At 56.5% G+C, this 25,030-nt stretch overlaps 1 protein-coding gene across 9 annotated transcripts in view; it reads right to left on the bottom strand.

Annotated features, from left to right (window-relative positions):
* The window catches only part of RGS3 (regulator of G protein signaling 3), a 116,388-nt gene that overhangs the window by 13,133 nt on the left and 78,225 nt on the right, over nt 1–25,030 (bottom strand). For 4 of the 9 annotated variants that reach the window (XM_032418317.1, XM_032418318.1, XM_032418320.1 and 1 more), the window contains one exon: nt 1,305–2,240. In XM_032418317.1, the coding sequence (XP_032274208.1) occupies nt 1,305–2,240 (936 nt within the window). Of the gene's footprint in view, nt 1–1,304; nt 2,241–4,755; nt 4,829–18,481; nt 18,578–18,716; nt 18,794–18,899; nt 19,299–25,030 lie in introns of those variants that run through there. The other 5 variants (XM_032418326.1, XM_032418323.1, XM_032418325.1 and 2 more) reach the window with 5 other exon arrangements.

Here is a 25,030-nt window from a genome sequence, read left to right as displayed (position 1 = left end):
CCCCCCCCCCCCCGCACCTGGCCTCACAACGTTGTCATAACAACACCTCGCACCGCGCTGGCTGCTAGCATCTCAAAAGCATCTACCGGTTCCTGCACTAAAGGTCACCAGGCAACAGGCTCTTCTGGTTCATCCTCAACCACCCTGTGACATGAGTGTAATTCGTCTCTGCTTTTCACAGAAGGACACTAAGGCTCAGAGGAGCTGAGTGGCTCACCCAAGGCCACACAGTAAGTGAGAGACCGAGCCCAGGCTCAAGCTGGCTAGTGGGCTTCGAGGACGTGATGCAATCTTTTCACTGCGGGGCCAGCTTCTGCACCCACACAGATAGCTCATTGCTCACAGGCTGAGAGCAGCCTCACACATTCCTACGGCCCCGCACTGGCACAGGACACAGGGCCTGGCACACGGCAGGAAATCAATAAACACTTATTCGTCTATTTATAAATATTTGCGGCATGGTAGGGATGCACTCCAGCCCTGGAGCCAGAATCTAATTCTGGGGCAGACATTTATAAACTGTGTGGCCTGGGGTAAGTGAGATAACCCCTGAGTGCCTCGGTCTCCTCATCTGGAGGGAGCTTCAACAGTATCTCCTTCATGAGGCTGTCATGAGATTGGTGAAATCAGCTAAATTGCTTAGAATTGGGGCGCCTGGGGGCTCAGTCGGTTAAGCATCAAACTCTTGGTTTTGGCTCAGGTCATGATCTCATGAGATCGAGCCCCGCTTGGGGCTCGGTGCTGGGCGTGGAGCCTGCTTAAGATTCTCTCTTTCCCTCTCCCTCTGCCCCTGCCCCCCAGTCGTGCACTCACTTTCTCTCTCCCTCTCAAAAAATAAAAAAACAACAAAAAATAAATTGCATAGCATAATGCCAACACAGGGTAGAGGTGTGCTATCGTTGCTGGCTGATGGATTTCTAGTCTGGCTAGGCCTGGACCGAGCCTAAATTGTTCTACTACAGGAGACAGTCCTCCAGCGAATGTCTCAGACCTTCTGGATCCAAACGCACGATGTCCCGGGGGAGGCCACACCTGCTCTACTTCGGTGGGGACCCCCAGTCCAAAGGAGCTGGAAGAACACAGCATCTGGAGTCAGAGTCACGGGCTCAAGTGCAGGCGCGGCCTTCTCGGTCCCTCTGTGCCTCAGCTGTATTCTCTGTCAAATGGGTAGAAGGCTCCCTGGAAGGCTTAGAGAGGCGCTGGGGTGGGACTGCGTTGCCCGTCCCCTGCAGCTCCTGGACGCACCTCCCCGCTCCGTACCGCCCCATTTATTACCCACTCCCACCCACCCTCGGCCTTCTTACCTTCCTGTGTCCCGTGAAAAAGAGGGAAAGGTGGTGCATGGAGCCACCGTTGCGGCCCAGTTCCTTCTTGAGGGTGCGGGGCGAAGGCATGGCCCAGGCGGGCGTGGTGCCCTCCCCGTCCGAGCAGTGCAAGGTGGTGTCGGAGGCAAAGCAGGGCCCGCGGGCTTCCTGCAGCAGGCTGCCCTCACTGTGTGTCCGCCGCCGCAGGGAGTTCTGCACCCGCAGGGAGAGGCCGCCCTCAGCCTGGCCCGCCTCGATCATGCTGCTGCGCTTGGCCTCCCGGCGCTCTCCATAGTTGTCATCACTCGTGTCCTCCTCCTCTTCTTCCTCTCCCTCCTCGCCCTCCTCAGCCTCTTCCTCGTCCTCCTCATCGGCCAGGCTGCCCCCCTCTGCCCCGGCCTTCTGGCTGTAAGCACTGTCCAGCCGGACCTCGGGGATCACAAAGCTTGGCCTGGAGGCCACAGGCGGGTCCCTGGTGGCTGCTGGGGGGTCCCCAGAGCTTGCAGTCTCCTTAGCTGGCTGGGGGACCTGGCCAGAGGGCAGGTCTTGACAGGGCGCAAGCTCCTGAGCAGGGGTGTCCTGGATGACAGGGAGGTCTTGGCTGGGAGGGGGCTCTTGCCTAGGAGGAAGGTCCTGGCAGGGAGGGAGGGCCGGGGCTGCAGGGGGTTCCTGGCATGGTGGGGAGTCCTTGCTTGGCTGGGGCTCTGGGCCTGGAGGAGGTTCCTTGCAGGAAGGTGAGTCTTTGCTGGACGGTGACTCTTGGCCAGGAGAAGCTTCCTGGCCAGGAGAGGGGTCCTTGTTGGGTGACAAGTCTTGTCCTGAAGGAGGCTCCTGGCTTGGAGAGGGGTCCTTGCTGGGTGGGGGGTCCTCAGCACCCAGCCCCTTCCCTTCCTCCAAGGGCATCTCTCGCTTCTCATCCGCCTCTGGCTCAAACATCTGGGAAAAAGAAGCAAACAAGAAAGGTTCAGAACAGAAAGCTCTGAGATGCCAGGCACCGTACACGAGCCAACCTCACCGAGACTGAAATAAATCAGGCAATGGCCGGAACCGCACACCTGACAGCCCGCAGTCTGAAAGCTAAAGTGAGAATTGGAAACAGAAAGCCCCTTTGGCTTCACTGCACATGGGTTCCCATCCTTGTCTTCTTGCTTGAATCTTCTGTTTGCTCCATCAAAAGCGTGGCTGGTCATTTAGGGGAGGAAGGAGGGGTAACCGCCATTATCTGGATCCTATTGCCTGCCGGGGCCGCGCCAGATTAAACACTCCTCTTGTGCGATCTTCCCGACAGCCCTCTGAGGGAAGTGTCATGGTGTCTCCGAGTAAAGGAGGGGCCACGCAGGCTCCTCCTTCATGGACCAGAACCAAGCCAAGTCCCAAGCCAGAGCAATCACAAAGTGATAGAACCTTGGACCTGGCCAAAGGGTATCTTCTACCTGAACCAAAGTTTTAAAAAAATCCCATTCAAACAAGAACTTGCTCTGAATATTTAAGTATCTCTTTGAAACTAGCAAACTGGAATGAAACCAGAACTTCAAAATATTGCCCACCCTTGGACGACACAGATGTCACGGGCACATGGGGACCTCCCTGAGGGATCATCCACCCAGTGGTTTTTAAACTGTGTTTGGAGGAACCTCAGGAGCTCCACACAGAAAAAGAAAGCTTTTCCTGCCTGACACACAACCCTCAAACCCTCGGCATTTTTGCTGGATTCCTACAGATTTCATTTGCAAAGGGAAAAAAATAGTGCCCTTGATGAAGTCTGAAAGCCAGCTTGCTCGCAGGGAGACTGGGGCTCAGAGAAGGGTCAGGAGTATCCACGGGACTGCAACCGCACGGCGGGGGGAAGCAGGTCTCAAGCCTGGGCCAGGCCCCTCATCACACCCAAGGACCCGGAATGCTGGCGCGAGAACTATCTGGGGTCTGGGTTTCACCCATCAAGAGGCCATGGCCACCTAGAACTCATGAAGGGGAAAGTGGCCACACGTCCCTGGGGACCGTACAGATATACGGGAATGTGCGCGTCCACGCACGCGCGTGCACACACGCGGACACTGGCCGAGATCCGGAGACGTAAGTACTCCCAGAACATAGGTTAAGAGCTCTCGTAGAGACCATTAACGTCCATTTGATGGATGACCATGCTGAGCACAAAGAGCAGTGACTTTTCCACTACCGCACAGCTGCCCAGGACTGAGAGGCTGTGCCCAAAGCTGAGAAGTCTTTTTAGGCCTGGGGAGTCCGTGACGGTGACGCCCCAGCCTGTGGCCCAGCCGTGGCTCAAGGCAGCCACAGAGTGCTGCCCACACGTGGCAGGGGTCCCACTGGCATCTGGGGGCACCAGAGCGGATATGAAAGCACGGTGTGGGTAAGGGCCACAGGCTGGGAGCATGAAAGTGAAAGGGGAGCCCCCCCCCCAACCCTGATGGAGAGGATGACTGAGCAAGGCAGCGGAGCGGGCCTTAGAGGACTCTAGGATGATCTGGCCAGGGTTCGGTTCTCAGGCACAGCCGAAGACAGGTGTCCACCCACAGGGACTCCCTGCCCTATAAATCGTACCTGCAGGTGGGAGATGACTCTACCCAGAGACCCCTCACACCTCAGCCTCAGGCCCTGACACATCCTTGATCCCAAATCCCCAGTGCACAGAGCGGGAGGCTGAGGCCCAGAGAGGGTCAGGAGGGCATATCACACAGCAGGGCCAGGGAAAGCCAGTCGCTAAACCCCCTGGGTCTCAAGGTCCCCACCCATTGAATGAAATAACCCACACGCACAAGTGACAAGCCAGGAGAATAAACATAGAAAGTATAAAGCTCTTTTCTTTTTTAAGTAGGCTCTATGCCCAAGGGGGGGCTTGAACTCACGATCCCAAGATCAAGAAGCGCACGTTCTCCCGACTGAGCCAGCCAGGCGCCCCGAAAGTATAAAACTCTTGAACGGGATGCTGGTGGTGGTGGCAGTTGTGGTGACTGGAACAATGGGTCTAGAGGGAAGAGCTGAAGTCACAAACCCCAAACCGTGGCCCATCTTTCCCACGGACCCCTGGAAGCAAGCTCTGGCCAAATACCCAGAATCAAAGCTGGTGATTGTGACGGCGGGCCTCTCCAGAAATCTCATCTAGAAACCAAGGTCTGTGCTCTAGCCCCATCAGACTGCTCCCAGGGAGAGAGAGAGCTCCCCTGCTGATGGACAGACAGCAAGGCTGAGGCCCAGCCTGGACAGTGACCTACAGACATGCCCCAAAGCACCAGCACCAATCGGGGCTCGGCTGGGGTGAGAGCAGGGCCTCTGGCTCCTTCTTCCCAGGCCTGCTTCTGATCTCATTCCAGAGCAGCCCAGTCCTCCGCCCCTCCCCCCACCCACCAGGGAGCATGCTCCTCGAGGAAAACAAACAGCCAGCTCCCTGGTGCCCCACATTCAATCACCCGCCCCCTTGGCCAGACCCCCCGACCTGGAAGGACAGATGGAAGGAAGCAGCAACCGGTGCCCTCGGGGCCTGGCACGGAGTGGCCCTGAGCGGGGAGCAGGCCACATTTCCCCTTTCCTGGGGGGTGGGGGTGGGGCCGGGCCTGTCCCAGCACTGACTGAGCCTGAGCCCGCCTACCCCCCCTCGGGAAAAGTGCAGCCACAGACCCAAAACCAGAAATGCAAGTCAGCCTGCCTCTGCCAATCCTGCCCCAAACTGAGGCCAAACCAAACAAAGCCAGGAGGGGAAGTGCCACCGTCCCCGGAGGGCCCCCGCCCCGGGGCCGCCGAGAAACCACCCAGGACCCAAGGGCTCTGAGAGGGCCCAGGGATCAGTGTTCAGATGTCAGCAGTGTTGCTTTCCAGCTGTGCGACTCTGGCCAGCCTCCCAACCTCTCGGTCCCCGTCCCCTCACCTGGAACAGGGCCATCCTATCACACCGGACTCACGGGGACCATTCTCAGTGCTCCCCACAGGGCCTGGCCCAGGCGACGCATTTGGTAACATGGTGGCTATCATTAGTCCAGTCTTATTTCACAGATGGGGAAACTGAGGTCCCGGAAGCTAAGGGAGTTACCTAAGAAACTGCAGGCTGATTTAGTATCAGCCCTCAAGTCTCCTGGCCAAGGGTACCTCCTGGCTTCATTGGGCCCTTCCACACAATATGGTGGACCCAGGAGTCTAGAGGGAAGGTGGGGGCGGGGGGAGGCTGAGCACTGCCGGAGGCCCCTCACCTGGGCCCCATACACACAGGGCAGGTACTGGCAAAGGAGGACCAGCTGGAGTTCTTTGGTTCTTCCCTGTGCTCCAGGATCGGGCTCGTGTGAGTGCCCACACGGGTTTGGTCAGGCCAGTGTTCCTGGGCGAGCTGGGGTTGGGAGTGCCTTGGGGGGAGGGGGCTTCTGGAGCAAATACAGGAAACCTCAGAAATCTGGGGGGAGGGGTGGCCAGTGAAGGAATTAGGACAGGAAAAGAGATAAAGACGAGAGTATGTCACAAGGGATGCCAGGCGGGGGACTGTCCTATGAGGAACAGAGTGATCCACGCAGAGCCGTGCTATGTCAAAACTGCTCTGGGCAGTGTGAGCAGGGGGTGGCGGTGGGGGGAGGACTGCAGGGACACGCATGCGTCCTAACATGCAGCGGTGCGCTCGGGCACTGAGGGAGCCCCTGAAAGGACAGAAGGGGACAAGTCACACACAATAACTGCCCTCCGTTGAGCAGAAAGAAAACAGAGGCTGGACAATTGGTCGTAGGGCCTGCGGCGAATGTTCTGACAGAGGTACAGGGAACTAACAGGCTACACCCAGTTAGACTGCTTTGCAACAGGTTGGGGTGATAAGAATCCAGCCACAGGGCCCCAGAGAGGTCCGCCTGCTGGCCCAGGGCCTTGGGTCCAGAGTGTTCTGAGCAGCGGTCCCCTTCCTGTGGGGAGTCTGCACTTCTCTGGCTTGGCTGGCCCAGCGTTAATTCTGTCCATGTCTTGCCGGCTAGAAGCACACAGGAAATGAGCCAGGCCCTCTACATGAAGCTGCTGTTTAGGAGCTAATCAAATTCTGTCCCCAGTCCAATCCAGGGCTCAGAAGAGGCCGGGAAGGGTGGCAGGTGGGACTCCCAGAGCATCTCCTGGGCCCTGCCCTGCTGCTGGGGTAGGGGGTGGCAGTGAGCTGCTGGAAGTGACTTGCCCAATGTCACACAGCTACTAAATGTGGAGCAGGTCTGCTGACCCCAGAGTCAACCTGCAGCTCTCACCCTGAGATGACTCATCATATCCACCACAGATGCTGGGCTCTGCATCTGTCCTCCAAAACCACTTCCTGCCCTGGAGGGGGGGCGGGGGGTGTGAACTGGGGTTTGCCTTTGTCTCTGGGTGGCCCTTACACAGCTAGGATTTTACAGATAGAGCATGGACAGAAAGCCAGAAGACCTGCGTTGGAATCCTGACTCCATCATCTGCTAGCTGTGTGACAGGCTGTCAGTTCTGGGTTCCTCTGCTGTGAAATGGGACACGAAGTGAGGACACTTCCTGCCACCACCACCCCTCTTCCAGAGGGCTAAGGGGACCAAGTCTGAGAAAGGACAGGAGAGTGCTCTGCGAACTGGAACGTGGTTGGAGAAAGGGAGAGGCTATTAGAATTCCTGCCCAGCGCCTGATCTCCAGGCTTGACTTGCGAGATGGGGTTGCTCCTTCAAGTTTGGCACGCTCTGGGTTCCTGAGCAGCTCCCTGGCTTCCAGGTCCCCGGCATGAGGCTGGCTTCCAGGAACCTCAGCTGCCTGGCCAACACTTCGCTCCCCCAGCCCAGCCTTCGTCCAGCTCCTCCGCATGATTTCTTGACACCCAGAGGCTGGAGCCACCACCCTGCCTCTGCCTGCCAGCTCAGAGCCTCCAGGCTGTTCTCCTCCTCCCCTGTCCCCAGCATGACAGGTCTGACACAGAACACGGGGCAGGGGGACAGCACCTTACAGTGGAGAGAGCTCTGGAGACTGACCCCTTCCTCACTCACTGGCTGGGTGACCTCAGGCAGAGCCTCTTTGAGCCCCAGTTCCATCAGCCATAACACGGGATTCCTGACAGCTCCTCAGCTCGGTGGGAGGAGTGCTGAGCTGACGTGCACCCGGAGCCGGGCACCTTGTGGCAGACGGAGGACCTGGACGGCAGCCACGACCACAGTGGGACGGCCCAACTCCTACATCTCCCTCCCTGGATCCCACCCCCGCCACCAGTCTGATGACCCCTCCTCCACCAGGTGGGCCTCTTGGTCCGTCCATGGGAACCTGTCCCAGACCCCTGCCCGTCTCAGTCCTGCACACTCCCTGGTGCACCCATCCCCTCCCCGGGCTACAGTCACCATCCGCGCCACCTGGCCACTGCCCAGCCCACACTGCCAGCCCCGACCTGTCTCCTGAGTCTTGATCCCAGAGGCAAGGGTTCACCAAGCACTCGTGAAACAGCGCTGCTCCCAAACACTGTCCTAGGCTCTGTGGGTACGACAGGAAATGAGAAAGACACGATCCTTGTCCTAGCGGGGCTTTGAGGCCAGAGAGGAAGGACTGACACGAGCCACGACATCGCCCACAGAAACACGTAATGGATACAAAGTGTGGCCGGTGATGGACAGGAAAACCGTAAGGTGCGGTGGGAGAGAATGCATGTCAGGTGGGAAAGGCCACTCTGCAACGACACTGAGCCCCAGATCTGTGTGGGCAGGGAGGCCAGCACCCTGGTGCATTGGAGGACACCTGTGTGGCTAGAGCCCAGGCAGAAAGACACAGACTGCCCTCTGCACATCCCGCCAGTGCTCCCAGCTCAACGTGCCGCAGGCTGAATGCGAGTCCACTCCATCCAGGATGCCATCATCAGCTGCCCAAACCAGGGACCCGGGTATCATCCTCTCTCACTGCCCCTTCACTACCACCCTCCCCACCAACTCCGGCCAGTCACCAAAACCTCCTGATTGCCCCTTGGAAAATCTTCAGAATCATCCCCCTGGGGTAGGGGACGCAAGTGTGGGGACAGGGAGTATATGGGAACTCTGTATACCTTCCTCTCAATCCCTGAAACTGCTCCAAAAGCCAAGTTGATTAACTTAGAAAAAAAATCACCTCTCCACTCCCTCCATCTCCACTACCACCACCTCCCTCCAGACACGGTCATCTCCCACCGGAATTGATGAGGACCTCGCAGCGGCAGCCCAGACCCCTTTGGTCGCCATGCCAGAGGAGCCTTTTAGGCACATCTGACCCTGTCACGCCTCTGCCTAAAGCCCTGACAAGGCTCCCTAATGCCTTCCAGATGAAGTCCAAATTCTGTAGCCCTGAGCGGGTCTGGGCTCTGTCTCCCTTTGGCTTTACCTTCCACCACTCTCTATCTCAAGTGTTTGATGAGGGATGAATGAATCAATGAATGAATGAGCGGGCAATCCAGTGAACTTCACAGGACCATCTAGGACCTAAAGTGAGGCCCCTGAAACAGCAGCGGTAGCAGCTCCTGGAAGCCCACACGAGATATAGACTCTTAGTCTTCCACCCACAGGTCCTGGATCAGAATCTGCATTTTACCAAGATTCCAAGAGATTAATTTGCACATTAAAAATAGCACTGATCCAGACTATTGGTTCTCAAAAGAGAGGTACACTTCAGAATCACCGGTGGAGCATTTTAAAAATATCTATATCTAGGCCCAATTCCAGACCTTACTGGATAAGATTCCCTAAGAGTAGGGCTGGCATCTTGACTTTTTTCCAACTCCCCAGATAATCCTGAGGAGCAGCCCCAGTTAACCGATAGGATGAGTGAGGCCCAGAGAAGGGAGGTGATGTACCCAAGGTCATACAACAGAATCAGGACACGCATGCAGACCAGAACCCAGTGCAGGACCAATTCCAACACACAGCACTCCCTCTACCATGGGAAGCCCATGCAGAAGAGGCATGACTTCAGCAGCCCCTTGTCCCCAGACAAGGAGCAGGCAAGCTCACTGGAGGCAGCTACCCGTTCATGCGTCCTATTCACAGAGGCCCAGCTGCAGGAGAGAAAGGAAAGAGGAATTTGAATGCAGACCGAAAATTCTCCATTCCTAAAAGATCCCACGACTCCTCCTGGGTCTGTCGGGGACTCAGGAGGGCAACGCACCACAACAGGGAGCATACCAGACCCACTGACTGGAAGCAATCCTGAGACACAGAGAAGTAGCTTTCCCAGGTCAGAAACCGTCAGGACAAAGCCAACACACAGGGAAGAAGAATCCTTAAGGAACGAGAAGTGAAGAGACCCGTCTTTGAGGCTTCCCTACTCTTGGCACCACCACCTGGGTAAGCCAGAAGGACGTGTCCTCAGGCCTGGCCTTTGGAGCTTACTGGATGCCCAGCTTCTCACCGGGCAGGGAAAGCGGCTCCCAAAGTGAGAGTTTCCAGGACCAAGCTCCCCCATCACCATCTGGCTAAGCCCCTCTTCTCGGGACCCAGATGCCACTGCTTCAATGTGTGTGTGGGGGGGGGGCCTGGATTGGGAGCCCCCCAAACCCAAGACCCCTTCCATACCTCAGTTCTCTTCTCTTCTGAAAGCATGAAAGTGGAGAGCAGGGCTGTCCCAGCTGCTTCCTGTCCCCATAGGGACCAGAGCCTCCGTCAGAAGGAGAACACCAGGCCCCAGGGGCCTCTCCTGCCCCACCTCTGGGCTCTCTGCTCAGAACCAGCCCCTGCGGGCTCCGCCACCATTCCCCTTCCCCCCTGGCACCCCCTTTCTCTGCCTGATCCACGCACTGTCTTACTTCCCTATTGTCTCTACCTCTCAAGTCCATCTCCTGCCCATCCCCCAGAGCCCAGTTAAACGCTCCCTGGGATGCCCTGGCGAGAGGGCTCTCTGCTCTCCTGCCAATGTCCGGCCTGCCCTGCTCTCATGGCTCTGGGCAGGCCCTGCTTTGGCTCATCAGGATTGCGTCCCTGGCCCACTTACTTCCCCCGCCAACCCCCAGAGTTACTCAGCAAATACCGACAGAGCCCCAGCCACGTGCCAGGGCCTGTGCAGGGCAAACAGTGGCAAGACACCTTCCCTTCCCTGAAGGTGCTGGCCTATGGGGCAGAGAACCAGGTGAGAGGCCCATGTCACTCTCCTACCCACCCACTACACTCCCCCTTCCCTAGGGGGCTACACAGGCAGCAGGAAAGAAGGGGATGGCTCTTGGAGGAGGTCATGGGGACAGGGATGGGAGAGGACCCAGGCCAAAGCCAGAGACAGCATGGAACCTTCAAGGAAGTGCAGGTGGTTCCACGAGCAGAAGCATGGGCATGTTCAGGAATTTGGACTTCACCCCGAGAACGGTGTTTGTGTGATGCTGCAGAGATATAGGGAAGGTGGAGCCAGAGATGATGGAAACAGAGAACAGTGATAATGATGGGGGGAGAGAGGAAGAGAGAAACCATGACTTGAGTGTCTCCCAGATACCAGGCACCATGACAGTTGCTTTCCATACACTCGCTCACCCCCTGCAGCCCCGTATGGTTGGTACCACTGGCCCCAATTGGCAAATAAGGAAGCTGGGACTGGGACTCAGGGAGGTTCAGTGACGTGCAGGATCACCAAGCAAGTAAGTAGAGGAGTCACATGGTCAGCCTGGCTGCAAAGCCCTGTTCTTTCTACTACCCCACAGCCTCCTTTCCGGCCCCTTCACTGCCTTTCCTCACCCCCCTCCCTCCCTTCCTTCAAAAGACCTCACCCAGCACCCACCTGGGCCAGGCGCCGTGAGGCACGGTGAGCCATTCCAGACATAGGGGCCCTGCTCATACCCCAAACTGGTGGAGAGTGAGGGGCAGGTCTGACTCACCTGGAGGGGGTGGGGTGGTACCGCATTCCATACAGCTGGTGACCTTCCCAACCTGTCTCCCTCCAGGGCCCACTTCATGTGCGGAGAAGCCGGAAGCGTGTGATGTCTCTGTGATGTCCGATGCCAGGTTGATCAAACAGAAAAGCTCTGCCAAGCTAGGAGGACCCCAGGGAAGGGCACAAATAGCACGGTGGTCATGAGACCAGGATTTGGAATCAGGAGGGCCTGGGGTTGAATCTCACTTCCTAACCCTGTGGCTGACTCAATGTGACACCCCCCACAGGGCAGGAGGCAGGGCCTGGTGCACAGTGGTGCTCAGCCCGCTGGGGTGCCCCTCCTCTTCAACACTTGGCTCCCGCTCTCTCTCCCAGCAGGTACCAGGGACCAACCCCAAATCTAAGGCTCAGAGAACAGAGAGCGCCTTCAAAGCCAGGGGTGGTGGAGGGAAGCCAAATGCTGGTGAAGAACTGAGGTCTGGAGACACAGACTCAGGTTCAAATCCTGCCTCTGCCACTTTCTTGCCTGGTGCCCTTACCTCTGGGCAGGCTGCTTACCCTGTTCTAGGTTCAATTATCTCATCTGTAAATGGTGATATAAGTAGTTAGTACCTATATCACAGCATTGCTGGGAGAGAATCCACATAAAGGGGCCGGCACATAGTGGGTGCTCGATAAACATTTCCAGTTCCTGTAATCATACTTATTACTACCAACAGTGTTAACATCATCAGTCCCCTTCCCTGCATCCCACTCTGGGAGATGCTACTTGGCACATTCTGACAACAGCCTTAAGATGGGGGTACTATTATCTGTACATTTCAGGGGAGGAAACTGAGGCCCATACCAAAGGCCCCGGAGGCTGGAGAGGCAGCTGAGCTTGTGCTCAGTTTCCCCTAGGCTGGGTCAGTCTGGCTCCCTGTGTGGCCTGGGCCAAATTACTTCCCTCTCTAGGTCACATCTTCTGGAGGGGGTCTGCCCAGCTCTGAATCTCAGCCAGCCTGGAAGAACCAAGGCCCACAGTATGGCCAGGTCTCCTTGTGGGTACATCGAGGGCAGGAGAAGCAGAAAGCACCCCCTCTCCAGGGACCCCAACCTTTGTCTGTGTGCCCCAGTTCCTAAAATATTCTTCTTTCGGGGCCTGCAGTGCTGGAGACACTGGGTGGGGAGCTGAGGGGGGAGGCTCTTCCATTCCAGGACACTAGAATGGATATCTGGCCATTGGGCTCAGCCACCACCCTGTGGCCAAAGGTCACCTCCAAGTCCCCAGGCACATTGCTACATCCACCACTGCCCCCCTGAAGCAGACACGCTCTCTGCTAGGGGGTGATGTTGAGGCTGGGGTCATGTGGGTTTGCAGTCTGCTCTAAAACCATCCTCTTGCCTCCTCCTGTCATGGAACTTTGTCTCATCTCCCTCACAAGAACCTGATTATATTCCTCTCCCATTGAAAACCCTTCTCTCCCTCTGGGATAGTCCCAGCTCCTTACCCTGTGTGTTCTGCCCCTGCCAACTGATCTCCCCACCACGCCGTTTCTCTTCCCTTCCCTCCAGCAGGTCTAAATCATTTGTAGTTCCCCAAACACACTCTACTCTCAGGCACCTCGAAACCTCTGCTCACTGTACTTCCTACTTAGAACACCCTCCCCTCTCTTGTCCACGGGGCAAACTCCTACTCATCCTTCCAAATTCAAATCACCCCCATGTGTATTGCCCATTGATTTCTGACAAAGACGATGATCACCAACAGTGAGAAAGGATGGGTTTTTTTCTTAAACTAATTGGATAACCACCCTGAGAAAATGAGTCTTGACTTCTACATCTACCATACATAAGAATCTATTTCAAGTGGATTTTAGACCAAAATATGAAACATAAAACAACAGAACTTCTGGAAGATAACACAGAACATATCCACAACTTTGTAACAGGCAAAAAAACAGGATTCAGTAAGCACTCTCCTTAACGAAAAAGACTGACAGGTTGGGCTCCATTAAGACCTTGTATTCTTCAGAGACCCTCCTCAAAAGAGTGAAAAGGCAAGACACAGGGTGGGAGGAGATATTTGCAATGTGTATATTCCACAGTGAAAACGTATCCAGAATATTTCTTAAGCTCCCACAAACCAGTAAGAAAAAGACAGACAACCGAAGGGAAAGCTGGGAGGGAAGAAGCTGGAAGAGACGCTTCACTAAGAGGTGGCCAATCAACGTAGGTAAAGGTCCTGAACCTTATTAGTCACCAAGGAAATGCAAATTAAACCCACATTTAGTTATCGCAGTATCTAATACCAATAACGTTGGTGAGGATGTGGGGTAACAGAAGCTCTTATACACAGCTCGCAGAGAGTGCCCTGGTGTCGCACTTGGGAAAATTATATGATAGGATCTACTAAAGCTAATTATATACCACTTTATGACTCAGCAATTGTAAACCTTACGTATTTACCCAACAGAAAAGTATATACGGTGCAGCAAAGACTCCATGAGACTATTCATAGCAGTGCTCTTCACGATAACCTCCAGCTGGCAACAACCCAAAGGTTCAACAGTAGAATGGGTAAATTGCAGGATATTCACACAGCGAAATAGGACAGTAGTGAGAATGAACAAAATAACACTTCATACAGGAATGTTGACAAATCTCATCATCAAACTGTGGACCCAGAGAAGTCAGCGTGAAGGAGTACATGCTCAGTGATTCCAGGTATACCAAGTTCAAAATCAGGAGACACTGATTAATGAGAGGAGTCAGGACAGGGGTTACTTCTAAGGCGCTGATGACTCAAAGGGAGTGTGGGGTATTTCCGGGGTACTCTAATGTTCTATTTCTTGACCTGGAGAGTTTGTTCACTTTGGGAAAACTCATCAGCTGTACAGTTCTAATCTTTCTCTAAGTCTGTTGCATTTCAATTGAGAAGTTTACTTAAAAGGCAAACAAAAGCCCTCATCCCAGGGTCCACCCCCCCTTCCCTCCTTCCACCACGAGCCCCCGTCCTTGGTGCACATCTCTGAAGCCATGCCAACGCCGCCCCCCAAAGGCCGCTGCACCAGCTCCCCTTTCCGGAACGCCAACTCTGTGTCAGACCCCATGCCAAGGGCCTCGCTTCGCCCACATCACCTCGTTCACTAATAGCCGCCGTGAGGTAAGGTGCTAGCGGCACCCAGCGGCTGCCCACGGAGCCCTGCATGCACACAACCTCTCATCTAACCCGATGAGGCCGGGCCATTGCCTGAAGAGGCGGAGGCAAGGGGGCGGTCAGTGTCTTGTCCAAGGGTGCGCAGCTGTAAAGCTCCAGTCCAGAGCCCACACCCCTACACAACACACCCTAGGCAGCCTCCCCTGGGATTAGAAAGAACAGCGCCTGGACACACACAGGGGATCTCTATGGCCGGGCAGGAATCACGTCTACACTACAGAAGGGTGGGCGGACCAGGGTAGAGACTTGCTCCTTCGATGGACAAGCACCTATGCACCCAGACTCTGCCTCACCTCCTGCAGGAAGCTTTGCTGAGGCTCCCAGGCTGGGTTAGAAGCTTCCCCAGGGTTCCCACTCCCTGAGTCTCCCCATCAGAGCTGTGCTGTTACCATCCATCGCATGCCCGTCTTTAGCCCCGGGTTAAAGATCGGGCCCTTTATGCCTATACCTCCACTACCTGGCCAGTGCGTGGTACACAGCCAGTATTTTACACCTGTGGAAGGAAGGGAGGGAAGGGGGCAGGCAGAGAGGGCAAGTTCAGAGATGCTCTTAAGAGCAGCTAGGAACTCCATGAATCAAGGTCGGAGCAGTGAAGGTTTCCGTGTCCAGGATGAGTATCGCTTGCAACCCCTGACCTAAGGAGCTGCACGGCCACACGCCCTTCCATTCCATGGCCCTCCCCCTGGCTGCCCCTAGCCTTTGTCCCAAGGTTGTGGACAGCCATTTGCTCTGTCCAGCTTTCTCTCCCCCCCCACCCGCCCCCTGCCACCCTGCCCCAAGTGCCTGAGTTCTAGTAGCCTGAGGCTAACCCCACCAAGAGGTAACTGAGGACAGCACAGAGAGCCCTGGCTACATGGGGAAAAGCATGCCCAGTTCAAAATAACTTATTACACCCCCGGCCTTTCTAAGTTGGGAGCCGCTGACAGTTCGGCGGCAGCCTGATCTACGGTGCCAGGTGCAAGCAGGCTGGCCCATGGCAGGCAGGGAGAGGGGACAAGCCCTGGGCCATCTGGAACAGAGCACACCTGGCAGCTATCCACACATCTGGAGCAGTGACGGAGGCCCATTGCCAGAGAAAGAAGGAATCCTGGGACACCCCCCCCTCCCGCCCTCTCCTCTGTGCCTGGAGGCTCTGATCTCCCCAGCGGGTCATAGCCCCAGCACCCCTCTCCCCAGTCCTGCCCCACCCCCACCCCAATCCCAGATGCCTGGATGCAGCTGGCTGTGTGGGGGAAGGTGGCAGCTCCCTGGGGCTGAGCCTGGCCTGCTGTGAGTGGCACCAGCCTCTCTGGGCTTAGCGGGCTGAGCCATAAGCAGCCTTGTTTATCCCTGGGAGGAATGACGGTTTTCCCTGAGCAATGACATCTTGGAAACGGCCTGGTTCCACAAACAACAACAAAGCTCCCAGCCCTGCCCTGGGCTCCAGCTTACAGGAGAAGGCCTCTGACCAAAAATGCCTGAGTAACAGGTTAGGGGCTGCTTCCCTGCTGAGCCAGACCCTCGCCCTGACCTATGACTCACAGAACCCAGGAAGAGAGTCTACAGAGAATCAAAGAACGGATCCCTACAAGGGACCTGGTCCAGTTCCTGGTTGCTCCAAAGGGGAAACTGAGCCGGGGGGGGGGGGGGGGGGGGGAAGGATATTTGCCTGAGATCATCCAGTGAGTAGGAGCTAGAATGTGCCTCAGTCTCTGGCCTGTTGGCCCAGCAAGGGCTTTCTGTACTGCACACAGTTTTTCAGAGGAGAGCCAGGCTCTAGGTGGTAAGCCAGGGGGTTCTAGAAAGGAACATGTCACTGGGAAGTCCAAAAAAGAGGGAACATCAAGATGAAAGCCAGGTTTATTCTGAGTCATCCAGTTGGTGTGATCCAGTTAGAGAGAGATTTGGCCTGGGAAACCGGAGACCTGGGTTCTCGTCCCCACTTGGCTACTGAACCTCAGGCAAGTCCTTCCTCTCCTGCCTTAGTCCCCTATCTGTCCAGAAGGCAAATGGACTCAGCCATCTCCAGGGCCTTGGGTAAGTAAATGGGAAGAAGCTGTAAGGGCCTCCAGGAACCCAGCTGGGCACAGGTACTCCCTCCTCAACTGTGCCTTTTCTGGGGAAGCCAGGCAGCCCACTGGCTGAGAACCACCCCCCCCCCCAAAATCCCAGATCCACCTCCATGGTTGGCAGTATCCCAAGGGGGCCCAAGCTGGGCTCTAAGCCACTGCAGTCTGTGCAAAGGACCATGCACATTGCATTCAAAGCAGCCGGGGCTGCCCCTTCCATCCTCGATGGCCCAGGTCATGGTGTGAACACCACCCAGCCCAACATGACCCAAGTAGGCTCCCCCGTGACCTCAGACAGGCTGAAGCTAAAATTCTCCTTGCTTCACCTGTCAAATCCCACCCCCCAACCCCTTGGCCCTATGGAAGCAAAATAGCACTCTCTGACATGTAGAGCTAGGAGATGGGCAGAAAAGAGCTGACTTGGACATCAGGGCTTGTCCTCAAGGAAAGCCCATCCTAGCCCTTTCCCACCATGCCCTGCGTCCCAGGCTAGGGCTTTGGGACCCAGAGATGAATAAGGCCCAGATCCCACGTAAATAAGGCATGAAGTAACCACCCTGGGTGCCACCACCAATGGACAGACAGGTTCCCACAGGAGTATTTGGCTCTAGCTGTAGAAGTTCGGGGTCTCCAGGATGAAGACCTGGAGAGAAGAAATGGGCTTTCCAGGCAGTAGAAACGTGTGCAAAGGCAAGTACGCTGGGGGGTGGGGTGGTCTCACTGATACCAAGTCCTAGAATCAGCAGCCCCATCAAGCGTTTCTGGTTCAAGGCCCTGGAGACTTCCCAACAGGGGGTCCCTCGCCTCGGCTGCCTCCATCTTCACCATCCCCCTGGCTGCTTCAGATGCCAGGCTGGGCCTGAAGCAAGCCCTGTTGTGGAACTTGGCTCCCTGAAGGGCCCGCCCTGGGCTAAGGCATGCCTCATGCTAGGGCTGGGGAAGAAGGGAGGTGCCCCTTGGCTGGGGACGGAGGACTCAAGGGGCCCCGGTGGAAACTCTGACTATGGCCTCAGTGCGCTGGCTGGGATCCGCAGGTACCGGTGGGCAGGCCCTGCAGCTCCTTCCTTCTAAGAGATATACCCACTCCAGCCACCTCGAGGGAGGAGCCATATAGTAGCCCCCAGCCATAGGCCTGAGGGCAGCAGGATGTGGAAGGTTTTCAGTGAGGGGCCTGGGGGCTCTGTACCCCACCAGGCATCTCAAGCCAGGAGTACCAGATTCAGAGCTGAGGCAGGGTAATGGCACCCATGTGTGCTGTCCTCACTGCGCCAGGAAGCAGAAGTCCTCCATCCTGGTCCTGGCCAGAGGCCTGCTGTGTGGACACAGCCCCTTCTCAATCTGGACCATGGCTCTTCCACAACGCTGAGGTCCCAGGGCACAAAGGTTCTTCCCAGACACCTCAGGACAAGAATAGAGACGTGGGGCTTCCAAGTTGATAAAAGGATTGCCCTCTGTCCCCTCACCGTGGTTAGCTCTGTGGGGTGAGCACGTCCCTAACAATTACCCCCCTGCCTACAGTTCTCAACTGGAGCCAGGGGAGCAGGTGCAGGACCTTTCTCAAGGGGCTCAAGAGCCAGAGCATCCCCGCTTGTGCTTTCTGCGGACATTTCAGCAGAAGTCTCTCGAATCAGAGGCAACCCCCTCCCCCGCTAAGACCCGCCTCCCCACCCCCCACCCCACCCCCACCCCAGACCACCTCCTTCCCTGACACGAACTAGGCAAGAGGGGCCATCCCTGGTGGCTGGAGTACAGTCAGCATCCCTGACATGGTCACCAACACGGCTAGCTGGACGCTCCCTCCCCATGCAGTGTCCCAACTTGTGGTCACCAAACATTCCTTTCTCCCAGAAAGAAAAACCAGCTGACCAGCCTAGAAGTGGGGAGCAGCACATAGTGGTTTACATGCCCCCGGCCCTGTGGGTCCCCACCCTGAGAAAGACAGACAAACAGACACACACACACACACACACACACACACACACACACACACAGAGCTATCTCAGAGCATAACACACACGATTTAGTTGCAACATGCCTATCAATGGCTGCCCTGGGGAAGAAACAATAGAGACAGGGGCCTGGGGTGGCCTGGACAAGTGCCCCCACCCCTGCCTACTGCACACCCACCCTGTCACCAAGGCACCTACCCAGCACACTCCAGCAGGGACCCAGGAGACTCCTGGCTGCTGCTCTTGCCAGCCAGCCCACCAGCCCGGTCCCGGTCTTGGTCTCGGTCTCGGCCGGGCTCCTCCTGCGGGCGGGCGGGTGGGCGGGCGGGTGGCCGTGGCTGTGGCAGCTCCTGGCCGCCTGGCCGCCCGTGTCAAGCGGCCGCCTGCCCCAGACAGAGCTTCTTTGTGTCAGCAGAGCTATTTATGGACTTACCCAAGTTCCCCAGGGCAGCGATACCTGCTGGGAAAAGCAGAACCAAATGACCAGGTTCCACCTCCCACATCTAGGTAGCGTTTTCAAAACCCTTGCATCACTCGCCCCTCCTCCTCTTCCTCCTCCTCCTCCTCCTTGCCCTCCTCCTCTTCCTCCTCCTCTTCCTCCTTTCCAAACACACACCCTGTCCAGCCGGCAGCCGCTGCTCTGCCTTTCTTTCTTCCATCAAAGAAAACTCTGATTTCCCAAGTCACTTTCATCCAGGGAGGAGGAGGAGAGCAGGAGGTCTCAGGAAGCGTCCTCGTCCTCTGCCGGCAGCCAGTCCTTCAGCCTGCAAGGAGCCCCGGTTCTCTCGCCGCTCGGTTACATGCTCACACTCACACGCAGGCACGCACTGGCCCTGGCTCCCCTGTGCCCGTCCCCGGGGCCTGGGCAGGCCCCCCAAGTGCCGCTCTGGAGGAAGAGGCAGCCATCGCTGAGGGTGGCGGCCCCTGGCACTGGGATCCCCGAGCCGGGTGCACCCCACAGCCATGCTGAGGGCTCCCCCCGCAGGGGCAGTGCAAAGCCACTGGCTGCCGTTCCCGGCAGGATGGAGCCCGTCACGCGGGCTTCCCGGCACGCCCCCACCCCCACGCTGCTCACATCCCTGTGGGCGGCTGCAATTTAACCCAGGGTCCTGCAGCCAACGTGTGGAGGACTCTGAGAATGTCACCGCCTCGGGATGGGGGAGCTGGGATGGGGCAGCGGCCGGCTATGCTCAGCGCACAACAGCACCATCCAGTGTAGCCGGAGCTTAGCACTCGTGCGTGTCAAACTCCAGGGGATCCGATGGACAGAGAGCGCGGGGCCTCCTCCCCCACAGTGCGATGGCTGGGAGGAGCACAGTACAACAGCTCAAGAGTTAGGGCCACAAGTGAAAGAGACATCCCTAACAGAGGGATGGGGGGGCTCAGAGGAAAGAGCCCTGCACTGGGAGGCAGGAGCCCCCAGTTCCAGTTCCAGCTCCAGCACTGGTTGGCTGGGTATCCCTGATCAAGTCCCCGCCCACCTCTGAGCCTTGGTTTCCTCATCTGTAAAATGGGGCTGACAACCCTTGACCTGCCCAACTGTGGGATTCAGAGAATTCAATGATCCCATGCCAGGCATTACTCCCAGAATTTGGCTTTCGTTAATTCGCTTAATCCTCGCCAGCACGTTGTGAGGCAGGGGCTATTACCATCCTACTCACAGATGGGGAATCTCAGGTACAGAATGGGCTTGGAAGTTGCCCAAAGTCACACAGCTAGCTTCAGGACTGAAGACCAGTGGGGCCAACTCCAGGGTCCCTGCTCCTCACCCCTGCGTGCCCCGCCCCCAGGAAACTGCTTTGCCACCGCCAAGCTGTCTGATGTTGGGGCTGTTGCAGTTGGTTGTCTGATATCGACAACGCACCCTGGGTTGTGCCTGGGGCCCAGGCTAGGGGTGCCCATCCGACAGCAGCTCCAACCCAAAACTGCTTACTACCGGGGTGGTGGGCACCCTGGGATGTCACATAGGAAAAACTGTGGGCAGAAGGAGCCCCCGTGCCCCTTTCCCACCTCACCCCACCCTGGGCTGAAGGGCTGTCCTCTGCTTCTTACTCTTCCTGTGTTAGTCTCACTGTCTCTGAAGGCCTCTCGCTGCCCGTCTCCCTGCCCCTGTCTCTGACTCCATTCCTGTCTCATCTCACATGTACAAGCATACGCTCGCGTGCAGGTAGAAGAAAACATCCTATATCAGGGTCAACTTGGAACAGCCCTCATCTGAGCTGTCACTTACAAACTCCGACCAATACTTTGTCTTGTTGCTGGGGGCAGCGCCAAGGCAGTCCTGGCAGGGCCCAAGAGCCTTCCAGACTGGAAGACTGTCATCCTGCAGGCTCCTGGGAAGCAGGGTCCGCCTTATCCTGGGAAACTAAGAAGGTGAGTCTCAAGAGAGTCCAGTTCTAATGGGGCTGACCAATTTCCAGTAGGGCTGACTGGTTCCCAGGATGGCATTTCTGGTGCGTGGGATAAGATTGCTTAGGGTGGAGAGCCTGAGTTGACATGAGAGGAGCCCCCAAGTTTCAGCTGGGTCTTCACCTCTCCATCAACAAATAGTTCTGGAGCACCAACTACATGCCAGGTTCCGTGCTGGGCCCTCGAGATGCGGTAGAGAATGGACAGACCTGGGCCCTGCACTCACAAAGTTCCTGAGGGAGACAGACATCAGCCACACAGCCAGACTACTGAGTTCGTAATTGGACACTGCGCCACGATGGGAAGAACAGCTCTGCCAGTCCAGGGGCGGGGTCCAGAACAGATCCAGAATGCATTCATCAGTGCTCTGGACCACAAGGATAATGAGCAAAGGGCCCAGCAGCTCAGCGCCCTGAGGCCCAGGAGCCTGCCAGACCAGGTCAGGAGAGCACTTGGATCAACTTGGAACCCACACAGCCACTGCCCTCTGCCTCTCCATAGCTCCAGACACAAATCAGCAAAGCAGATGGGCCTCCCAGTGTAGAGCCTGGGGCAGGACGGGGAGTCACGGACACTGGGGCTATCTAAGCCAGAAGGGCCCTTGGAGATCTTTCACTGCTGTTTCCCATTTACAGACAGTGAAACTGAGGCCCGGAGGAAACAGAGCAACTGAGTGGTAGGGCCGGGACCAAGGATTGCTCCTCCCAGCCTAGTGCTCCTTCCACTGCACCCCAGTGCTCTTCACACCTACATAAATGATGGTGCTGTTCAGCACAGGGCGAACTGGGGTCCAGAGAACAATGAGATCTAGGTGGCTCTCCGGCCACAGGGATGGGCACCTGAGCATTCAAGGCCTAGGCCCCATTTATGGGTCCACATAATTCACTTAACAAACATTTATTTGACACTTCCTATGTGTCAGCACTGGTCAAAGCACTTCCCGGTTATTGTCTCATTAAACCTTCACAGCCCTATCAGATATGATGCCTAATGTCACCACTTTACAAATGAGTAAACAGAGGCAGAGAGATGATGAAACATGCTCAAGGCCACATGCTAGTAAGCGCAGAGCTATGGGTCAAACCCAGTCCACTCTCCACTGTGCCCTGCACTGTTGCACAGGGCAGCCCGTGCAACAGACGAGCCCCCACCCCACCCCCGGCTAGCCTGAGTAGCTGGCTGGCTATATGGCCCAATCACGCAAGCAAACTTCCCACTGTTCAGACAAGCCGGCAGCGGCTCCCAGGGCTGGGACCAGCGAGGGTCAGCAGGAAGCCAGTGTGTATGTACCTCCCGTTTCTGGGAGGCAGCACCCCCAGCCAAAGCCCAAGGCTCCAGAGAGGCCCCTAGGGAGATTCGGCAGCCTCAGGAGGCAGCCCAGGCAACTGGACAGGCCCTTCCCCTGCAGCGGCACCACGGCAACGTGTCCACCATTCTCCCTTACTGCCTCCACTGCATGAAGCCTGCTGTGCCCGGGCTTGGGCTCCCAAGACCCCATCATGAGCCGTGCACACACGGAAACCCACCCACCCTCCTTCCTCCTGCAGACTCTACCTGAGGGACGCTGCGTGCTGGCAACGCCCTCCTCAAGGAAAGGAGGGTCCTTGCCAAAGTTTACTTAGTAAGTTTCCCCATCCTGCCTTCTGATCCAAAGTCCACTGGGATTTTGTTCCGGGTTGGGGAGGAGAGTGATGCTGCTAGGGCAGAAACTGGGCACAAGCCAGGGAGAGGTGTGGTCCCAGGAATTCCAGGGCATGTAACAGACTAAGACCACTGCAGTCCCCACCAGCAGCGGCTCGGGCTTTAATTCTCCCTGGAACATTCTCCCTGGAACATTCTCCCTGGAGAATGAAAGAGCCAAGTCTGTGCTTGAGTGGCAGGGCAGCGAAAGCCTGGGCCAGGGTATGTTGGCCTGACCTTCTCCAGAGCCCTGCTCCTGCCCCAATCTGCTACAGAAGAGTATGATGAGCCTGGGCTGCCTTAGGAGACTGTGGAATTATCTGTACACACCCACCCCAGCCCAAGCTTTAAATCTGCTAACCCACTTAGGAATTTCTGGGCCTTTACTCATTGGGTCTCACATCCCTGATTTAGAGGTCTATGGACTCCGTTCAGAAAGGCCCTCCCCACAGAAGAGTAAGCCAAGACACATTTGTTATTTCAATAAACACTGAATCTCTACATGCGCTGGAGCCCATGCTCAGAACTATGGTCACAGGCAGACAGGGAAGTAGCCTGCTCCCAAGATCTGACCTGGAGAGTGAGCATAGCTGACCATGACGCGGACGCTGCAGGCAGGGACTGTCCTGCCGTGTTCTGGCCTCCGTGACCCTAATGCCAGGGTAGGGGACCTGCTCTCCCACTGCTTGCTAAGGGCACGTACCTGGCTCTTCCTGGTATTACTAGCCTTGTTCTTGGGGCATGAGCTACAGGCGGTGAGGTGGGACCGGACACAGCAGATATCCTCAAGTTCAAATCCATGGGAGGCTCTGGCCTATAGCCTGCAGGACCCAGGTGAGTCCCTTCCTCCTGACTGGCCTCAGTCTTCTATCCCTAAAGCGAGGCCAGAGAGGGGTATCCAGTGGACCCAGCCCTGCTCCCGGCCCCCTTTCAGTGGCCAGTCCCAGGCCCCTCCAGGCTCTCTCACTAAAGGAATGAGTTCAGTCAGTGGAATTTAGAAAGAACACAGGCTTTGGAGTCCAAAAAAAATCAGAGTGTGAGTTACCTTGGGAAGCCATTTTAATGTCTCTGAGTCTCAGTTGCCTCATCTGTAAGATGGGGCTATTACCATGTCCCTCACTGGGCCCTGCGGAGGACCAGATGAGGTGGTGCATGTGGAGTACCCAGCACACGGTAAGTGTGTAACAAGTAAGTAGCAGCATCATTGTTGTTGGGTTGGCATTGTTGGGGCTATCCTCTGAAAAGGACCGAATTCACCTGGGGAGGGCTGATGTGAAGAGTCAAATGTGAAAGTATCTGCTGACGTTCTAACAGACGAGCAGGGCCTAACACGGTGCCCGCCATGTCCTCCCAGCGGATAGCCGTTCACATTTATTGAGCGACAGGTCCATCTTGCAGAGGGGGAAACTAAGGTACAGACAGGTCATGTGGCAGAAACAATGGCCCCAAGGCCTATGCTCTTCCCCCAGCTCCTGTTCCCTCAGCGCTTCTCCTCTTGCCACCTTCCCCTACTCTCAACAACTTCAGGCGGCAAGGCCGATTCACAATCTGCTCCCGGGAGCTAGATCTCCTAACCACAATGAGGAGAGGCCCGTGTGCGGCGAAAGCCAGGAGACCAAATGTCCACCTGGAGAGCTGTCCCTGTGAACTGTCCCTGGCTGGCTCCTGCCTCCAACCTGGGCACCCGCTGCTGCGCCTCGGTGGCATCAGCCTGACCTGAGGTAGCTGCTGATGTACAGGGTGGCCAAGGGCCAAGACCGTCTCCCTTCCTGGCTGCAGTCCAACCAGCCACATGCCGGCCTAGGATTTCAGGCTTCAGGGAGCAATCCCCAACCCGCTGTGCTTGTGCCAGCTCCAGGGTCAGGCTGGGCCCTGACTTCCCGAGTTCCCGGCCAGCATTCAGCACAGTGCCACCAGTTCAGATACCTGGAGGCCAGCCCTGTGACCTTGACTGCCAGGTATAGCACCTCCTGAGTCTACGTGCTGCTTGACCTGCTGGGTTTGGGCCCAGGCCACCACAGCAGAGGGTCAGCAGAGGAAAGACCGGACTGAAATGCTGATTTTGCTGCTGTCTCCTGTGAGATCTAGGGCAAGGCCAATCTCCTCTCTGGGCCTCAGCTTCCCTGTTTCTAAAATGGGCACCGGGGTTTGATGAGGTCAGGGTTACTCAGCACGGTCTGCAGAATGGTACTGATCCACACACTTCTTGTTACTGGTTTGCAATGCTATGAGCAGCAAAATCAAGTGTTTGGAAACTTTTGTAGCCATTTGACATTGCCATGATACCCAAGCCCAAGACCAGCAGACTGGTCTTACTGAATGTGAATTGGGTACAAGGTTGGTTCCGGAGTGAGCAAACCAGCATGGGAAATCACATGTAGTGAGAGTTTTATAAAAGCAGAAGGCCCTTCACCACAGGTGGTTTAAGAAGTCCTGCTCTAAAGGTTCTTGTTTCCATGAGAACCCACTAACTAGTCCTCCATCACCCAAACTGTTCCCTCTTTACTGTTCCTGCCTTAGAGAATGGGCAGCACCATTCACCTGTTTGCCTGAACCAGTATAAGCTGAAAGAGCTTACCTGGTTGGTACCAGGAGACACTACCAATGGAGAACAAACAGCTTAGAAATGATCTGGTGACGTTTCTAAATTCCAAGACC

This window comes from Phoca vitulina, unplaced genomic scaffold, assembly GCF_004348235.1.
Source record: "Phoca vitulina isolate PV1807 unplaced genomic scaffold, GSC_HSeal_1.0 scaffold21, whole genome shotgun sequence".
Lineage (NCBI taxonomy): Eukaryota > Metazoa > Chordata > Mammalia > Carnivora > Phocidae > Phoca > Phoca vitulina.
The sequence above is the reverse complement of the archived record's forward strand: the minus strand, read 5'-3'. Positions and strand labels throughout refer to the sequence as shown.